The sequence below is a fragment of the Molossus molossus genome, unplaced genomic scaffold (assembly GCF_014108415.1).
Source record: "Molossus molossus isolate mMolMol1 unplaced genomic scaffold, mMolMol1.p scaffold_m16_p_9, whole genome shotgun sequence".
Lineage (NCBI taxonomy): Eukaryota > Metazoa > Chordata > Mammalia > Chiroptera > Molossidae > Molossus > Molossus molossus.
In genome coordinates, this window is record NW_023425403.1 from 51,296,384 (window position 1) to 51,316,463 (window position 20,080).

At 36.6% G+C, this 20,080-nt stretch overlaps 1 protein-coding gene across 1 annotated transcript in view; it reads right to left on the reverse strand.

Annotated features, from left to right (window-relative positions):
• The window catches only part of NALCN (sodium leak channel, non-selective), a 275,008-nt gene that overhangs the window by 153,766 nt on the left and 101,162 nt on the right, over positions 1-20,080 (reverse strand). The window contains exon 10 of the mRNA XM_036249837.1: positions 12,550-12,681. Within this exon, the coding sequence (XP_036105730.1) occupies positions 12,550-12,681 (132 nt within the window). The remainder of the gene's footprint in view (positions 1-12,549; positions 12,682-20,080) is intronic.

Consider the following 20,080-nt stretch of genomic DNA (forward strand, 5'->3'; position numbering starts at 1 on the left):
ATCATCAATGTTATAAAATACACATGTAAATATAGCATATATTACTTGATTACTTGTCCTATGGGTAAGAAAACTCATTTTATAAAGAAGTTTACAACTGAAATTAAAATGTGCAATATCAGATTAACTCCTAATTGAAGAGCACACGAGTAAGTGTTGGAATTAGTCATAACATATCCCTCTGAGGCGATCCCAGAAAATTTATTGGAAGATAGGAATAAAGAAAGTTCACTTTTCTTTTTCTAGGCCAACATAGAATATCAGAAGGGACTTTCTTTCACTTACATTTGAAAAATGGGGAGAAAAACGGAGTTTCGATACATTATTAGGAATAAAACACTAAAAGCATTGCAGGTGGTTAATTTAGATGCCAGGAAGAAATTAACATTACTTCTCAATCTACACTTCTGTAGACTCAAGTTGCTTTTTAATTTAAATTGGCATGTTTCTTTTAAAAATGTGAAAGAGTAATACATTTTAACTGTGAAATAATCCTAAATACAAAGTATTAACAAAATCCCTTGCCCACCTTTCTCAGGTGGTTGATGTGAACCACTTTGTATGTTTCCTCCTCAAACACCTCCTACCTCATCCAAGCATGTACTGTAAAATCAATCACATAAGGGGGCTTGCATTTTACATGTCACTCTGCAACTTGCTTTTCTCACTCAGTAACCATCACAGACCTCCCCCTGGGATAAGAGATTTAAGTCCTAATTATTCTTTTTATCAATTGCATAATTTCCCGTAGTATTCAATGTTTATTTAATTCAGCAGTCTCCCTGATGACTCATTGAAGAATGGGATTTCCTTGATAAGGGATCATCAAGAAAAACGTTAAGCATTTTGCTGCTTCAATAACAAGACTACATTAACCATCCTTATGGAATATGTATATTTCCTGAATGTTCATATCTATAAATAGAGTCTCCAATCTGGTATTGTTGGGGCAAAGGAAAGGTTTGTGGAGCTTTAAATTTTAAAAAGTATTAATGAGTTGCATTCAGAATGTTATGGTAAATCACTTGCCTTCCAGCAAGGTAGGAAAGTGCTGCTGTCCTACATCTGTACCTCACCAGATGTGAACTTAATCAAGCTCTTGCCTATCTGTTCATATATGTATTGATCATTTAGATTTATTTTCTTTTCAAAACAATTTTTCTATTCATAACCTTGCCAATTTTTTATGGCGATGTTTGGTCTTTTTTTTTTTTTTTTTTCTCATCTTTATTGTTGAATGTATTATAGATGTTCCACTTTTTTCCCCCCATTGACGCCCTCCTGCCCAATCCCACCCCCCTCCTGCTTTCCCCACACTATTGTTGGTGTCCATTGGTTGTGCATATATGCATGGAAGTTCTTTGGTTTATCTCATCCCACCCTCCCTCCCCCCTTCCCTTTGAGGTTCATCAGTTTAACAACAAATTTGTACTTCTTAATTCCTTCATCTTTTTCACCCATTCCCCCAGCCCCCACCCATCTGGCAAGCAACAAAAAGTTCTCTGTATCTAGGCCTCTGTTTCTGTTCTGCTTGCTTATTTTGTTTGTAGATTCAATTATTGATAGATATAAATTAATTGCCATTTTATTGTTCATATTTTTGTTTTTCTTCTCCTTCAAGAAGACCCTTCAACATTTCATACAATACTGGTAATTTTTCCTTGTCTGGTAAACTCCTATATGTCCATCGATTTTAAATGATAGCAGGACAGAATAATCTTGGTTATAGGTTGTTGCTTTTCATCACCTTGAATATCTCTTGCCACTCCTTTCTGGCCTGCAAAGTTTCTTTTAAGAAATCAGCTGACAGTCTTATGGGAGCTCCTTGGTAGGTATGGACTGCTTTTCTCTTGTCTTGCTCCTTTTAAGATTCTTCTTTGTGTTTAACCTTTGGCATTTTGATGATGACGTGTCTTGCTGTGGACCTCTTTGGGTTCAACTTGTTTGGGAGTCTCTGTGCTTCTTGGACTTGTATGTCTGTTTCCTTCACCAAGTTAGGGAAGTTTTCTGTTCTTATTGTTTCAAATAATTTTTCAATTTCTTAGTCTCTCTCTTCTCCTTCTGGCACCCTTATGGTGTAAATGTTGGCATGCTTGAAGTTTTCCTAGAGGCTCCTTACACTATTCTCATTTTTTTTGGATTCTTTTGTCTTTTACTTTTCTGATCGGGTGTTTTCTGCTTCCTTATATTCCAAATCGATGATTTGCTTCTTGGTTTTAGCTACTGTAGTATTGATTCCCTGTAAATTATTCTTTACTTCAGTTAGTGTGTCCTTCATTCTTGACTGGTCCTTTATTATGTTGTTGATGTTCTCACTAAGTTCTCTGGAGGTCTACTTAAATTCCTTTAAGGTCTCACTAAGTCCCTTGAATGTCTCATCAAGTTCCTTGAGCAACGATATAACCTGTGTTTTGAACTCTGCATCTGATTGATTGCTGATCTCCATTTTGTTTAGTTCTTTTCCTGGAGTTTTGTTCTTTTCTTTCATTTTGACATGTTTCTTTGTCCCCTCATTTTGGCTGCTTCCTTGTGTTTGTTTCTATGTATTAGGTAGAGTTGCTATGTCTCCTAGGCTTTGTAGGGTGGCCTATTGTTGTAGGTGTCCTGTAGGATCCAGTGGCACAGCCTCCCTGATTAGCCCAGCTGGGCCCTCAAGGTGCACCCCTAGTGTGAACTGTACACCCTTCTGTTGTAATTGAGTCTTGATTGCTGTTGGCACATCAATGGGAGGGATTTATTTACTCAGGCTGATTAGCTGCAAGGAGTGGCTGTGCCCACTAGCCACTGGCCTCTGACTACCTTGGAAGATCAACTGTGTAGGGGCCCACCACACAGAGCAAGACTTACTTCAGTAGGGCTCTGGTACCCACTGAGTCCACTCATTGAGTGTGTCATTTTTGGGGGTGGTTGGGTGGTGGTGTTTTGATTTGGTCTGAAGCTGTGCACTGGGTGTGCTGGCTCTGGGCGAGGTCAGCCACTGCCTGTGCTCTATCCAGGGCCACCAGGCATAAGCTACGAAGTGATCTGCACATGGCTGACCCTTGTGCTGGGCTTGGAGGTGTCCAGGAAAAGGCAAGTTGTGAACCAAGGCTGGCTGCTTCCAGTGCCAGGCCTGGGGCCACTTAATGAGAGGTATATGGTTTGCTGAGACCAGATGCTGCTTGTTTGAGAGATTTTAGGAAACTCTGAAGCAGAATCTTTGACAGGTCAATCCTATGGCAAAGCCTTTGGAAACAGCTTGGGTGGGCCTGAAAGTTGGGTGGGGCAGGGCCTCAGGGAATCACCAGGGCAGGGCAAACAGTGTGAGCCAGGTTGCTGAAGTCCCAGATATGTCTGCCACCCCAGGGAAGGGCTCACCAAAGGAACAATGGCCTCTGACAGCACCCCTGTCTAGGAGAAAGCTTCCCCTCCAGCCCTCCTCCTGAGGCTAAACAGCTTCCCTGTATGTCTCCGGCACCCCTCAAGCTGCCTCCCCTCTGAGCTCAGAGGGATTAAGTCTGAGTAAATCCGTGCATGAGCCCTTTAAGAGGAGCTGCCTGGGGCTCTCACAGCCCCGTCAGCCTCCCTCTGCCTCAGTTCCCCTTGGGTTTTCCAGCCAAAAGTTATGGGGACTTCTCTTCCTGGCACTGGAACCCTGAGCTGGGCGCCTGGGGTGGGACAAGGACCCCTCACTCCTCAGGGAGGACCTATCCAGCCAAAGTGTCCCTCTTGATTTTTATCCCATCCGCCTCTGCCTTTCCTACCAGTCTCGATGTGGCTGCTTCTTTAATGTCCTAGTTGTAGGACTTCTTTTCAGCTGGATTTCAGGTGGTTCTGAATGATGGTTGTTCTGTAGTTTAGTTTTAATTTTGATGTGGTTGTGGGAGGACGCGATGCCACATTACCTATGCCGCCATCTTGACCAGAAGTCTCTCTCTTTTTTTAAATCAGTTCTCGGGGTTGTTGATATTAAGAACAGTGATCTCTGTCCTCTATATGAACTGCAAATATTTTTTCCTAGCCAATAGTTTGACTTTAAACTTTGGTGCCATTCACTCTATAAGAACTTTAAATTTTACCTGGTCACATATTTCTATCTTTATAATTTCTTTTTCTCTACTACATACAAAATAGGTCTAATATCAAGTTTTCATATGGAGGATCACACAATGTTTTTCTATTTATTTGTACTGTATATATTTTTAAATTTGTCTTTATTGTTGAAGGTATTACAGATGTCCCCATTTTTATCCCCGTTGACACCCTCCACTCTACTCCCACCCCACCCCAGGCCTTCACTGCACCATTGTCTGTGTCCATGGGTTATATGTATACGCATATAAATTCTTTAGTTAATCTCTTCCCGTCCACCCCCTTCCCTCAGAGATTCATCAGTTTGTTCCTTCCCATAAGGATGTTATTGTTTCTTGTTAAATTTATTTCTATGATTTCAATATTCCAGTCACGGATATGAATGCATTTTTTACCTTTTAAATTTTTACTTATTTTTTTACCATTTCACATAGATCCAGTGAAGAGAAAACTTATTGATTTATCTATTTTTATTTTCTTTAACAACCTCACTAGATTCTTCTATTAAATCTAATCTTTTTAACAGGATCTCCTGGGTTTTGTAAAAATATGTACATTTCATTTCCAAAAGATGAGTAGATTTTTTTCATGATTGATTTTACAGTTAGTGAGATTAATTTACTAGCTATAATGGTGCAGTTGTATAGTAATATACTAAATAATGAAGTGAGAATAAGAGGAAACCATCTTCCTTATTTTCAATGGAAGTTTCTTCAGCATTCATACATAATGGTTGCAGTGGGTTTTGATAATCTCTCCTATGTTTAAGGGCTTTTCTTCTTTTCCCACTCTACTTAGAGAATTTTAGCCTTCAGTTTGTTGAGGTAGTGGAATGTATCACAAGAGCCCTTGATGTTAACCATTTGCATATTCCTGGAACAAGCCCTAAATAGTGATGCCAATCTGCTGGATTTTACTGGATAATATTTTCTTTATAATTTTGTATAGCTACTGTCATATATGAAATTGGTCTATAATTTTACTTACACTATCATATCAGGTTTTCGTTAGGCTTATGCTAGTTTTATCAAATTTACGGAGTTTTCCATTGTATGATCTGGAATTGCTTAAATAAAATAAAAAATATTTCATCTTTGAGATATATAAAAAAGCATAATCTTTATTCTTACTATTTTCCTAAATAAGTGTTTTTCAATCTTCTTAAATATCACCTCACCCTTGAGTATTTTTAGATATTTTGTTCCTAATAATCATACCATATGTCACTTTAAAACCACAGATATGTGATATATCTATTTATGCACTCCGCGTATCTATCCCTGCTTTATATACAGATGGAGTAGATTTATTTTTTTGTCTTCAAGACCCAATTTCTATCCCATACAGGTGTTTTTGTCTCCTGTTAAGAGTGCATACTCGACAGATATATCAGGTTTGATGTCCCCATAGCAGAGTTTAACTAATATTTTAAGCAGGCAGTCTTATGAATTTATTAATTACCACATTTTATTATTTCTTTTCCAAATTTTTATTTTATAATAATACATATGCTATTTAATATATACTATAACCAACTGTCTTGCCAAGAAAATATCAATAATAAAATGCAGATTTTTAAAAGTAAAACTTATAGTTCTAAGAAAAAGTATATTTGTTCTAAAACAACACACAACTGAAAAGTGCAAGAAATTAGTTTAAAATGCTTGTTTTCCGAAAGAACTTATAATTAGTTTTGTGAGACTAGAAGGTAAAACAAGATGATCACCATTTTTTTTTTTTTTTAAAACTGATTTCCAAATTTTTAAAGTAAGGAGAAAAACAGCCAAATGGAAATGACATGCTTAATATAAATAAAAGAATGGAAACTGTTCTGTCCTTTTAATTCAATGGATAATGTATGCACATTTATAGGTAAAAAATGATAAATGAGCTGGTTGTGCTATGCAGGTCTGAGAAGCCCATATGTGAAAAGATATTTGAAACATATTATTCAAGGTATGTGTTGCCATCTCTATTTCATAATTTCAATATGGATATTCATGATAAAATGAATGCATATTTATCACAAAAGAAGATTATAGAACAAAACTCACAAGAAACTCAATCCAGATAATCCTGTTCTCTTAAACAAAATCCAGATTAAATAACACAGAAATAAATGATTATCTGCATCATTCTAGAGGTGTCTTTAAATCATCTACTCTTAGTTTATAGTGTACCTTTAGTATTCTACACAAAGAGCAAACTTTTGAGACAGCTTACTGAATAGTAAAAAATGTCACTATTTTATTATTTTTCACCTAACAAGATACTGCCCAAATCCTTTAGAAACACACAAAATAGTTATTGGCAGAAGAAACTTATTTTATTAAAGTTTCCCAGAAAATGAAAAATTAAACTTAATGGTAACATGAAAGACCACTGCTATGGCAAAATGAGTTACTTTCTTAATTTTGTCATTTTTTGTGATCAATGAGCTGAACTATGGTCATCAGATTTCGTTTGAACTAAAATAAATGGCTCTTTTATTTAATTTCATTTTAACAAATATCATAAAACCAAATGTCTTCAGGTGATCACAGAAATTACTTTTCTAGAAAAGATGACTTCCTACAAGATGGAAAAATGAGTCCATACTGTCTGAAAGTGTTTCTGCTTCAAACACGTAGCAGTCACAAACAGGAAACCAAAGAGACATCCTGGAGTCCTAAGCAAGGTAAACCTTTCTCTCTCTCTTTTTTTTTATTATATGTTTTTATTGATTTTTTTTCAGAGAGAGAGAAAGGAAGGGAGAGGGAGATAGAAACATTGATGTGAGAGAGAAACATCAATTGGCTGCCTCCTGCACGCCCCCCACTGGGGATGGAGCTTGCAACCCGGGCATGTTCCCTGACAGGAAATTGAACCAGGACCTCTCAGTCCATGGGACAATGCTCAGTCCACTGAGCCACATAGGCCAGGCAGCAAACTTCTCTCTTGACAAGAAATACAACAGAAACATACTATTAGAACTGCTTGCTTCATGATCTATCTCACCCATCAATTAGTGAGTTTCTTAAAAGAGAAATTTTGTCAAAAATGTTAATCTGTGCATAACACTGTGCTGGTAAATTTCTGTTAAATGTACAGTCTAGTCTACAGATATATTTGTACATTTTTACATAACAAGAGAAAAGTATTGTTCAAGTTTTCTTACTTATTAAGAAAATGAGAATACACATTTTAGAATACGATTATATTCCTTATAAAATGTGATTTTATGTATATTAATAAACATGTTTTATCTTAGATCAAAATGAAAACTTTTACAAAAAATATAAATCTTTACCTTTTTATATTTATGCATAGCCTAGAAAACAAAGGAAAGTTTTTCCTGTTTCTTAACTAATTCTAAATTTAGGTTAATTAATCCAAAGTAACAAAAGTCCCCAGCTTCACAACAGAAGCCAAGCAGCTTGATTTATGCTTAAAGAATGTTTTTATACTGCAAGTTGACTCTTAATGGGTTGAGTGGTTTATTTTGGATTTTCAAAATAATTTATTCTGGAATATGTGGGAACTCAAAAATTATTTCTTTAAAAGCTCATGGCCTTTTGTGATCTACTTTAAAAATAAACTTTCCAAAACATTACAAAATGCAATTACCTTAAATATAGTATCATTATAGTCCATAAACTTGAACTGTTATTATAGCCTTTTTGAGGAATAAAAAAATAAATTCCTTTAAAGCACTTGGCAACATAATAAAAACTCCAAAAAATGGGTGGACATTATTTTCATTAGCATTACTGTATATTAATTAATTTATTTATTTTTCATTATAGATGTTCCTCCTTTTTCCCCCATTGACAGCCTCCTCCCTACTCCTCCCCATCCCACCTTCACTGCACTGTTGTCTGTGTCCATTGGTTATGCATATATGCATATAAATTCTTTGGTTCATCTCTTCCTGCCCTCCCATCCTTCTTCCCTCTGAGGTTTATCAATCTGTTCCCTATTTCCATGTCTTTAGATCTATTTTGTTTATCAGCTTATTTTGTTCATTATATTCCATAAATAAGTAAGATCATGTAATATTTATCTTTCTCTCCAGGTCCCTCCATGTCATCTCAAAGGGTAAGAGATCTTTCTTTCGTACAGCTGCATAGTATTCCATTTCAGTACACTGCTGGTTGGAATGCAGACTGGTGCAGCCACTATGGAAAACAATATTGTGCTTCTTCAAAAAATTAAAAATGGAACTGCCATTTGACCCAGTGATTCCATTTCTGGAAATATATCCTGAGAAGCCTGAAACACCACTCAGAAAGAATATATGCACCCCTATGTTCACAGCAGCACTATTTACAATAGCTAAGATCTGGAAATAGCCCAAGTATCCATCAGTAGATGAGTGGATAAAAAAGCTGTGGTACACGTACAGCATTATTGTATTTGATTTTAATACAAGAGAGTGTTAGCTGACCTGCTCTGTGTTTCTATAGCTTAAACCAAAACATTGAGCTCACTTGCTTATTTTTGCAAGTAAGGTATTACTGGAACATTCTGAGACCACACTCACTTTTTGACAGTGGTGGTCGAGTGCAGTGAGACAGAGAGTGTGTGGCCTGGAAAACCTAAAATGTTTACTATCTGGCTCTTCAGAAAAAGTTTGGTCACCCATGTCTTAAACTCAAACCACCATTATAAACTTTACAATAAAAGAGTATTTTATAAAAAATGAAGCATGATAAAAATGACTTCTACACTCATGTGAAACAAACCACTTTTACTTAAGCACAAAAAGAAGTGATAATGTAATTTGAATGAAGACCAAATATACGTTGGAAAACTCAGATACCCAGCATCAATCAACCAAAGTAGGACAAATACTGACTGTTTCAGTAGTTCAAGAATATAGTGATGTCTATATAATTAAGCAAACCAAATCTTCACTACCTAGATTATTAAAATCCAATTCACTTTCAGTGGTTTGAGAAGGGGGCAGCAATTAATAGACACATAATATACTATAGATTCTGCTATACAATCTTATACTTCTGTTGTTTTAAAGTAGAAAACAATTCTAATATTATATATAAAAAAGAAAAATGACAAGGATTTATCAACTACTGCTAGACTCTACCAATCCAACTTAAATAGTACCAATGAACTCTATAACATTAAATTATTTAAAATTTGGGTGGAATTTTTTAAAGCATAATAATAAGTCAGCCAACACACATAAAAACACATTAGAAAACAAACCAATTTTGTATGTGAAAAAAATTAGGTACAATTTACTGGAGCATTCCATTTCCAGTGAATGGCGTATGTATTTATTCTACAGAACTGGTTTATTGTGACTGGTTATCCACCCTGGGCTGGGTTACAGAAGAAATGTTAATGTAATCTCTAATATCCAGGACTCCCTTAGGAGCAGGTACAGATTACTCCTTCTAGCGAGATTGGCATAATATCAATCATGTTTCCATTTCTGTTTTTTATTCCCAGGTATTTTTGGCATTAGCCCCTTTTAACCTCTGGTTCTAATACTACTGTATAATTCTTCCACCTCAGTTATCTTCCCACCTCATTCCACCTGAGCTTTGAACCGACTGGTGGGTGTCTTGTTCCATGTTGACCAATTTCTTCTGCGGTTCAACCTGCACTCACATAATCCAGCTTCCTCTGTCCTTGATCTAGCTGGTCCTGTCTCAAATGCATAGCTTCCCTCGGAGTCCTTTTGAGGAGAGGATGACCATGCTCCAATGTCCCACGTAGGATAATATGTGAATGAGGAAAAGATGCATCCATATTCCGCAATGCCCCTTTGATGTGTATTCCATCATGATAAAACATCCTTCTCTTACCACACTCTCCCTGGGGGCTGCCCTCTGTTGATCTGTCACTGCCACATGCCCCTGCCTATATTTCTTTCCCTAAGAACTGGCCTCAGGCTGAATGACTTCAATGTCACTGTAAAGATTCAACCATCACCTTAGATTGGTAGTTCCTTGTTATTTTTGTTTCAATTCCATCATTATGTTTAAGCCACCCACATTCATATAAATCCCTAGATTTTGTACTCACCCAGAATTATTCTAAAATTCTAAATCTTGGATCCCACTCTGCAAACAAAATCTTACCTTCTTTCTAGCTCTTATTCCATCACTTCAACTACAAAGGTTCTTTCTTTGACCATTTAAAGACCCTTTCTACTTTATTTTGTTCTTTCATTTTCTTCTTATTTTTACTTTTTTTCACATCCGACCTAGACCACAGAGTCATCACTTCAACTCCTTTGCCAGCCACCCAAAGTTCCTGATCCCTTGTCTTTCAGCTGTATCAGCCTGAAAAAACTCTAAAGTTGAATCAGTCTAAATGTTGCATTGCTCCCCTTTTTGCAAGGCCAAAAAAGTCACAGACCTGTCTAAATTGGTATCACTATAAAGCTGTGGTCTCAAAATTCAGCTAGATCTTCAACATTGCATTTAATGTGGCTTTTGTTAGCTCTTTTGTATTCTCCAGAGAATCTACTTCCTCTCTCCTTTCTCTACCACCTTCCTGCTTTTGTCTCGTTATCAGGTTGGATGTAGACCTTGCTTCTGACTCGCAGGACAAATAACAATCACTGACTTATTTCACTTAGCATGATATTCTCAAGATCCATCCGTGATACCACAAATGGCAGCATTTCATCTTTTCTTATGGCTGAGTAATATTCCATTGACATATGGACCACATCTGCTTTACCCAGTCATACAATTTCTTCATGATCCCTCTCATTGGTTCTCCACAGCATAAAAAACTTATTTACTGTCTGTTTTTCTTGCTAACTTCTGAACTTCTGAACTTCTCCAATATCCAATCCTTGCATTAGAAATGTACCTGTAAATATTACTACTGGTCTATATTTACCCTCAGCTTTTAGTGACAATGCATTCTTTGTGTGCTGGTTTCCTAGCAAATTATATGAGGTACTGAATATAATTGCCTTTTTTAAAAAAGACATTGTCTAATAAAACTATATAGGTTTCAAGTATACAGTTCTATAATACAATATCCGTATACTGCATTGTGTGCTCACCACCTTACAAAGTCAAGTCCCTTCTGTAACCATATATTTGACCCTCTTTATCCTTTTCTATTCCCCCAGCCCCCTTCCCCTCTGGTAATCATTATATTGTCTGTGTCTAAAAGTTTTGTTTGTTGTTTTCAGTTTTATATTCTACATATGAATAAAATCATATAATTTTTTTTCCATCTGACTTATTTCACTTAGCATGATATTCTCAAGATCCATCCGTGATACCACAAATGGCAGCATTTCATCTTTTCTTATGGCTGAGTAATATTCCATTGACATATGGACCACATCTGCTTTACCCAGTCATACAATTTCTTCATGAGCCCTCTCATTGGTTCTCCACAGCATAAAAAACTTATTTACTGTCTGTTTTTCTTGCTAAACTGTAAGATCCACACACCCCACAACACTTAGGCAGTGTCACATCACAGAGACTCTTCTCCAGTGAACGTTTAGTGCCAACGGTAACTCTTACAGAAAACACGCCTCCATGGAGAGGGAAATGTATAAGTGACTTCTGAACATTTTCTTGATACCACATACATGTTTATATTCAATAGGTGTATACCAATCAACACTTTTCCTGTGAGTGGTTTGAATTTTTTACTGACCAAATCAATTTTTAAATGCACTGGGATAATTCTTGATATCCAAGAGAACTCAACTTTATGGCAAATTAATTTTCTTTGTGAAAAATGCTTTTTGTAATACAAATAAATGGCAATTTTTCTGCCTTTTTAAGTGTACTTCTTCATATATTGGATTTAGTATGTGTATTCCTCACTTATATGATGAATGGGTTTCTAATGATTTAGGTGTCAATCAGTTTTTCCATAAATATATAATCACTGAATTCTGAAATATATTTTAGAAATAATTTCTCACAGTGACAAAACACAATAGCCTCTGGAAATCATTAAAAATGTGTGAGAATCAAATATTAACAAAGTTACTGAATCAGAAACGAGTGCTATTCTAAGCTCTGGCTGGTATGCAGGGTGCTAGACAGTATTTATTAAATCACTAAACCTATCTGCTTCCCGCTTGATATCTTTAGTGTGGGTTGGAACAGCTCGGTCTCTAACACGAACCTTATTGTACTGCTTAATTTCCCTCCAGCCCCGTCCTTGGTACTATTGCGCTGACTTCATATTTACAACCTTCTGACTCTGTGCTTGTTTACACTGAGTAGGAAACAGACTAATGCAAAGTGCAAAAGGGAGAGAATATGAGAGGTGGATAGGAACACAGCAAGATGGCAAGGGTTACCTTGGTAATGCAGCACACTGTGGGGAAGATACTTAGGCCCATAAAGACAGGAAATAAATCAGGCAACATAGTGACCAAGGGAAACACTTACAAAGCAGCTTTGGTTGAACCTAAGTTAACAACAAATTGAAATTAATTTTCACATTTATAAAAGGTCTTTATCCCCGTGAGCAGCTTACCTCTGCAAGATAGAACTCATCGTATTGCCTTCGGAAGCTTTCTCCTTTGTGATAGTTGCTAGCGGCTACGATCACATCCACAGTCACCATGCTCAGGATGAACATGTGGAATACTGAGGACCGCATCATTTGCTGAGGGGGAAAGACAGATGAACTCTTAACAAAGAAATGAACCTTGCGATTAAACATAATTCTGTGACTAGACCTGGACATGCAACCTCTTTGTGACATGCTCCTGTGCAGAACAGTGCTTCTAAGATAACCTGATGAATGTCAATTTCTGCTAAATAGTTTTAGCAAAGGAATCTGTCTTCAGGCAGCTCAAAAATGACTAAGGAGATAGTTTTGGGGACTTTAAGTTAAAAGTGGAAAACAGCCCTGGCCAGTTTGGCTCAGCGATGGAGTGCTGGCCTGCAGACCAATAAGTTGTGGGTTTGATTCTGGTCAAGGGCATGTAACTCGGTTGCAGTTAGTCCCTGGCCCTGGTTGGGGCTGTGCAGGAGGTGACCAGTCAATGCCCTCCCCCACCCTCACCCTCGCCGCCGTCTCCCTCCCACTCTATATGAAGATAAATGCAGGAATGTCCTTGGGTGAGGATTTAAAAAAAAAAAAAAAAAAGCGAAAAACATCTTTCATTTAACTTGTGCATAGCCCGTATCTTTATTTTCATTAGTGAGTTAGGTAATTTTTATCCTTAATACTGACAGTATGGAGAAATGATTTTTAGGAAACTGATACCACAAAACAACTATTGCTTTATTATGTTAAAAAAAAAAGCTACTGAAGATGAAAATATTTTAGATATAATCATAAAACGGGATAAGTGGGAGAAACCTGAGATCTATTTTTTACTTTATTACTTCTATAAATTGTTTATTTAAATTATTATTTAAAAATTTTTTTTTTTTTAATCCTCACCCGAGGACATTTTTCCATTTTTTGTTCAGGTAGAGTGGGAGGGAGAGAGAGGAACAGAGAGAGAGAGAGAGACATCGATGCGAAAGGAACACATCGAGTGGCTGCCACCCACACAACCAACCAGGGCCGGGGACAAACTGCAACCGAGGTATGTGCCCCTAGCGGGAACCAAACCCGGGTCTCTCAGGACCGCAGGCAGACACTCTAACCTCTGAGCCAAACCGGCCAGGCATTATTTAAAATTTTTTTCAACCATTTTATTGAGGTGTGATTGACAAAATAAAAAAGAAGTACATATTGAATGTATACAACTCAATGAGTTTGGGGATAATGTACACCCATGAAATCACCACCGTCAAGACCATAAACATATCTGTCAGCCTCCCAAAGTTTTCTCCCACCTCCTTTATTATTACTATTATTATTATTACTATTTGTAAGAACACTTAACATAAGATCTATTCTCTTAGCAAGTTTTAAGCATACAATACAGTATATTTAGCCATTGATACTATGCTGTATAGAACTTATTTATCTTAAATAACTGAAATTTTGTATAAATAATTTATTAAGAATTATACTACAGTTAATAATAACAGACATTTATATTTATACTTACTATGTGCCTGAAGTTGTTGTAGGTGCTATACATACATTAACTCATTTAATGCCATAATAGCACCAGGAAGTTACTCTTATTTTAGAGAAGAAAACTGAGTCTCAGAGAAGTTAAATGACTTTTTCACTGTCACACAAGTATTGAGGGTGGAAACATAATTTGCACTCAGGTCTGGTCCAAGTCTACTGCTTACATTGAAGTGAGATAGTTAGGCATTCAAAACTAATGACTATTATTATAATGGCTAATATGTATTGCATGCTTACTATGCTCCAAGCCATACTACAATTATGTTATTTATTTTATCTTGTTTATCTCCACCATAGCCCTTCCATGGCAGGATATATTGCTCATTTTTTTCCAGTGAATTCCAAGAGATTAAGTCATTTGTCTGAGGTCACGCAACAAGTAACAGCAGAGACGGACTCTGTACCCAAGTCTGTTTCAAGTCCATTACAGTATAGAAAATAAAGTCAACAATATTGAAATGACTATGTATGGGGCCGGAATACATAGTCAATAACATTGTAATAACTATGGGATAACTATATTGGGAAACCACTCTGTAAAGTACATGACTGTCTAATCACTATGCTGACCCTAATACTGAAAGCTGTAATTGAACACACTTAAACAGTAGGTAGCTAGATAAGGCACATGTTTTTCAGGATAAATTACGCTTTGGGATCTAAAACTATCTTAAAGATGAATATTATTTTAATTACACCTTTAGTATAATGTAGAGAAAGATCAAAATTAATTACAATATATAAATAAATGTTTTTAGAAAAATGTCCATTCTGGGACTAACTACCCGCTGTGGGGTACACAAAGAGAGAGCAGGGGCTGAGGGACCTGGGCATCTGCAGGAGAGAAGTGATCTGTGGAAAGAAGCTGAGCACACCGCAAACCACTGCATTACATCCCTCCCTGCCCACTGCCGGGGGACCCACCATGCAACTCCCTCCTGATCCCTGGTTTCTTCTCAGTACTTAGGAGCATGTGTCTTTACCCTTTGATCTGACCTGAGAATTATTTAGTCTTTGCAACCAAAAGAAGCTAACTAAAGCGAAACCTGGGAATGGGAAAAGAAAGAAAGGACTGCCTCTGCGCTCTGTCTCTCTGAGTCCACATTCATGACGCTCAGTGGCTTCATTACCCTGCGGCGGTCATTAACAACGTGGGCGTAAGACACACTGCATGAAACTCTTCCACTTACAAGCTCTGGGCCCCTGGGCAAGTCACTTAAACCTCTCTGTGCCTCAGTTTTCTCATCAGTAAAGTGAAGATAATACTGGCTACTCCAAAGGTTGTTGTCAATTTTAAATAAGTAAATATTTGTAAAGCATTTAGAATAGTGCTTGCATATTACAAGTGTTTTATAAAAATATGCAGTAAAAATAAGTGCCTTTCTGTGAATCAGGTATTTTTCTATTCAGAAATGAGAAATTATTAGGCCAAGGTCAAAGAATTAATTATGGTGTATATTTGATGGAGTCCACAACCAATCGAGATAAATAAAAGCCTTAAGGTCTAATACTTTGAACGGTGACAGAGCCATTGGAAAAGCAGGTATTTAGTAAGGTTTTGTGTCACCATGACTACTGATGCATTACTATATTCATTTGCCTTTGATTTTATTTTAGAGGTAATACAAAATCAAATTCCAGAACTGCCAATCAACATATTTAAATGCACATCAATTTATTTGCATAAACTACTGACCTTCATAACATAGATAAGCAAATCATTTGGCAAGTTTCTATTCTCCTTAGAATTGTCATTGTTAGTCTTTCTTGCATTGTGAGACTCAAATTCCATAACTATTATTCCTTTTCTATACTCTTTTCAAAATAATGTTCTATTAAAAACATTTCACCTGATTTCCACTTTATCTGCATGACAGAAAAGCCATAAATTTCTCTTTCTGTTTTCCTTAGCTATGGATTTATGTCTTAAGTAAACTGTTATTACTGAAAGATCCAAACAAAGCTTTTAGGCATGGCTGTCAAAAAACTTTAAAATTGGTTTTGTAACTGTCATAGCTTCACTTTGGTGCTATGATTATAATTCGTTTTTTATATTTTTTTGTAGGAATGTCTACCTGTCCCTGTTGGTACAGAGTCATTAAAATAATCACCTACAATGGATTTTGATACACTAGAATCACCACTGCTTAGCTTTTCCTAAAGTAATAACTTTCAAATATTAAATAAGAATAAAGGTGATAAGTATGTGCAGTCATTAAATTAAACTATTAAAACCAATAACTTGAGCTTAGTTAAAGCTAGTGTCATGGACCACTTCAACTCAATTCAACTCAACCACTGTGTGAAACTGGCTATCAGCTTCCTTACTGTAGAAGTGCAGGGATACTACATTCAAACTCATGCTTGTAGCCATAAGACAGTCCAAATGTATACCCTTTTTTTATTTTCTTGTAAAAATTAATATAGAGGGAAATGTTAAAGTTGAGTCAGTGCCATAAAATAGTATATAACTTGAGATTTTTCAAACTGTATTATTTAGCATGGATAAAAAACTTATATAGAGATAAAAAATACATGTGCACATATATCTGTATATATAAACATATGTGTATATATCTACATATTTATATATAGATATTTAGCATAAATATCTCTCCAGATCCTGCATTTAAATTTTAAAATTTCCTTTCTATTACCATATCCTTTTGATTTATATACATTTTAAAATAGGTTTTAAAAGTTTTGCATATGTTTAGTTTGGCTTTGATCCAAGAATGACTGATTTCTGTATGTGACAGTTGTAATTACCAAATACGAAGAAGAGATTATAACAGAATCATCCTAAATGCAGCAATATTTGTCAAAAAATGCTCGGGAGCCTTGCTACTCAAACTTGATCCCTGGACCATCAGTTTCCTGGCGCATATTGAAAATGCAGGGTTCTCAGGCCCCTCCTATACCTACTGAATCAGATCTGCATCTTTAACAAGGTCCCCAGTGATTAATTTGCATATCAAAGATTGAGAGTCTATGTTGTAATAGGCATTCCTTGAGTAGCAGGTTAAACTGGATCACCTATACAAATTTTTTTTTACAAATTCACAATTTCATAATAATAAAAAGTCTATAATCACTGAATAGAATATAACAAACACTGGCTAGAATACAATAGTAACATATCAGGACACACCAACACAAAAATGGATGCCTACCTTCCCCCCATCTCCAATTCCAAGGTAAAAAATCAATTAACCAGTTTGGCTTGGTTTTCTAAAGACATAATTGGTTTTTCAATTGTTTTGGGGGTATTATGAAGACACCATCACAGACTCCTTCATGAAGCCTATGAATGAAGGTGCCCTCTAAGACCAGAGTTTTCATCATACTTTATTTCAGAACATGTAATGAGACGATGGGTCTGCAGCAGTGGTACTGGACCCAACCTCAAGCAGAACAATGAAGTCACTTTTCTTTATGTTAGTTCTGAGTCCCACCGTGAAAGGAGTGTTAAGAGATGATAGAGTCTATGACAAACATGGATAAGGATCCTCACTAAGAGCAAATCGACACCAACAAGACATGTGATCAAAATAAGAACTAATATTTGAGTGTTTGGTTTGTGCCATGCTTCATTCCAAGCATACTGCTGATGTAAAATTTCATTTCACCCTCTACAACCCTGTGAAATAGATGCTTTTGTTATCCCCTTTCACATATGGAGAAACAGGTAAGAATAAGTAGCATTCCAAGCTCATAGAGTTAAAAAGTAGTTCCAAATGTTTTTATTCCAAAGCAGGGTCTTTCTAGCCTTCTCCTGGGCAGTAAAAATGCATGGCTCTGCTCTACATTTCAAAGAGGAATGAGAAGCAGCTCCCTTGCCAAGTGTCTGTAATTAAATAGAGGGCATAAGTTCGCAAACCCTCTATTTGAAAGCTGAAGACGATCTGTTTCTTACAAAGGGTCTAAGATCGCCAGGGTGTGAAAGAACATCAATTTTGAAGACAGGCTGAGCTGAGTTCAAATCTTGACTTTGTGCATGATGTAACCTCTTTGAGACTCAGTTTTCTTATATGGGAAATGGCTGTGATAATATCTATATCTCTAGGTTGTAACATGATGATAAATGAGACTAGTTAGCACAATCTAGCCCATAGCAGGCACGCTGTGCTCCACCACTCCTATTATTAGTGTATTTGAAAACACTCTTAGCATTGAAAGGCAGAGATGCATCAGTTGCTTATGAAAAAGGTATAACAGGAGAAATCAAGTGGAAGAGATAACTAATCTTGAGAGGGAGCATGAAAATTTATAGACTTTCTAATCTAAAAGGTCTTAAGCAATCTCATTTTTAGTGGTATACATACTTAATTTCTTCATAGGAATTATTTATATTAATTTGTTCAGTATATAAAACAGTGCCTTGGAGATAATAAAGACTACAGGCAAACATTCCACAAATCAAAATTGTGGCCTTGGAGGCCACAAGAAGGATAAATTAAGATAATGAAGAGAATAGCACAGAAATCCAGTCTTTCTTTAAATTGGTGCCTGAGTGAATAAAATGTCTTACCTTGGTAAAAAAAATTTCATGCACTGGACATTGTATCAGACATGTACCAAAATGTGTGCTTTAATTAGATTTCGAAATAAACTTATTTGGAGAACAATACAATTACAAGATGAAACTCCTAGAAATCACCTTGCATGTGAGCCGTGCACATAAGAACAAAATCGTGTCAAGACCAAGTGCGTGAGCCTAAAGCAAGGCTCCCGTTCGCAAGTGGTGATTCTTTCACTTCCCTTATTAGAAAACATCTGGATAGCAGTGCTTCTATAATCACCATACAAAATAATTCTGTGCACTAGAATTAATTTGCATTAAAAAGGAAACCTATTTATATCAATACTGGAAACAGGACCAACAGATGTCTTTAGAAACTCTGCCTTCTAATCTGCCTGCACCTGGCGTGTCCTTAGGGAGCCAGCCGATAGAAGGGAATCCACGAGCAACTTCCCATAAAGGCACTGAGAGTTTATGGCCCCCGCAAAGACCCTGCCGCTGTGAAGTCCTAATTGGTTTGCTCTCTTTCCTGGACAGTAATCAGAGTAAGGGAGTAACAAACATGTGGAAGTCAAATTGTAGAAAGAAGGAAGAGGGGTTTAGTAAGACACTTTCATCTTTTGACCAGCGTGCATATATCTTTAACTCTGCAAGAATAACGCCAGATGTTAAATTGTAAATTGTCACACAAATATTTATTACTGTTAGTATATCTTTGACTCTACTCTGTAAGAATAAGACTAAATGTTACATTATAAACTGTCACACAAATATTTATTACTGTTATTAATATTTTTCAATCATCAACTCCTGATTCTACAACACATACTAGATTTTCATGAGAAGAAATACATGCCTAGCAGAAAAGAAATGCTGCTAGGAAGAATTGATTATTATTCTAAGCTAGTGATTTTCAAATTACTTTTAGCATGTGTGGCAGAGCCTAAAACTGCCCGAAACTGAACCCACCTCCCTGTATCCACAGCCTTGGCAGTACCCTCCTACTCCGACTCTGGACTTAACCATGTGACTTGTTTTGGTCAGTGAGACAATAGCAAAGGTTCTGTAAGCAAAGACTTGGAGAAAGCTTGTGAATTGCATCTTACTCTTGCAGCTTTTGGAACCCTGAGCCACCATATTAAACACCCTGCCTGGTCTGCTGTGTCGTGGTCACAGACCCTGTCAACCCCTTTACTCCCACAGCCAGCCAGCAGCACAGATGCGGGCTGAAGAGCTAGCTAGTGATGCTAGCTGACTGTGCATGCAAGAGTGAGCCTGGCCCTGAGCAGCTGAGGTTGGCTTGAACTAGCAGGATTAGTCAGCTGACCCACAAATTCATGAGCAAAAATTAGAGTCTGTTTTATCAGTCATAAGTTTGAGGGTGGCTTGTTGTTTAGCAAAAGGTAACTAATGTACCCCTACCCCCCCCCCCCCAGTATATGT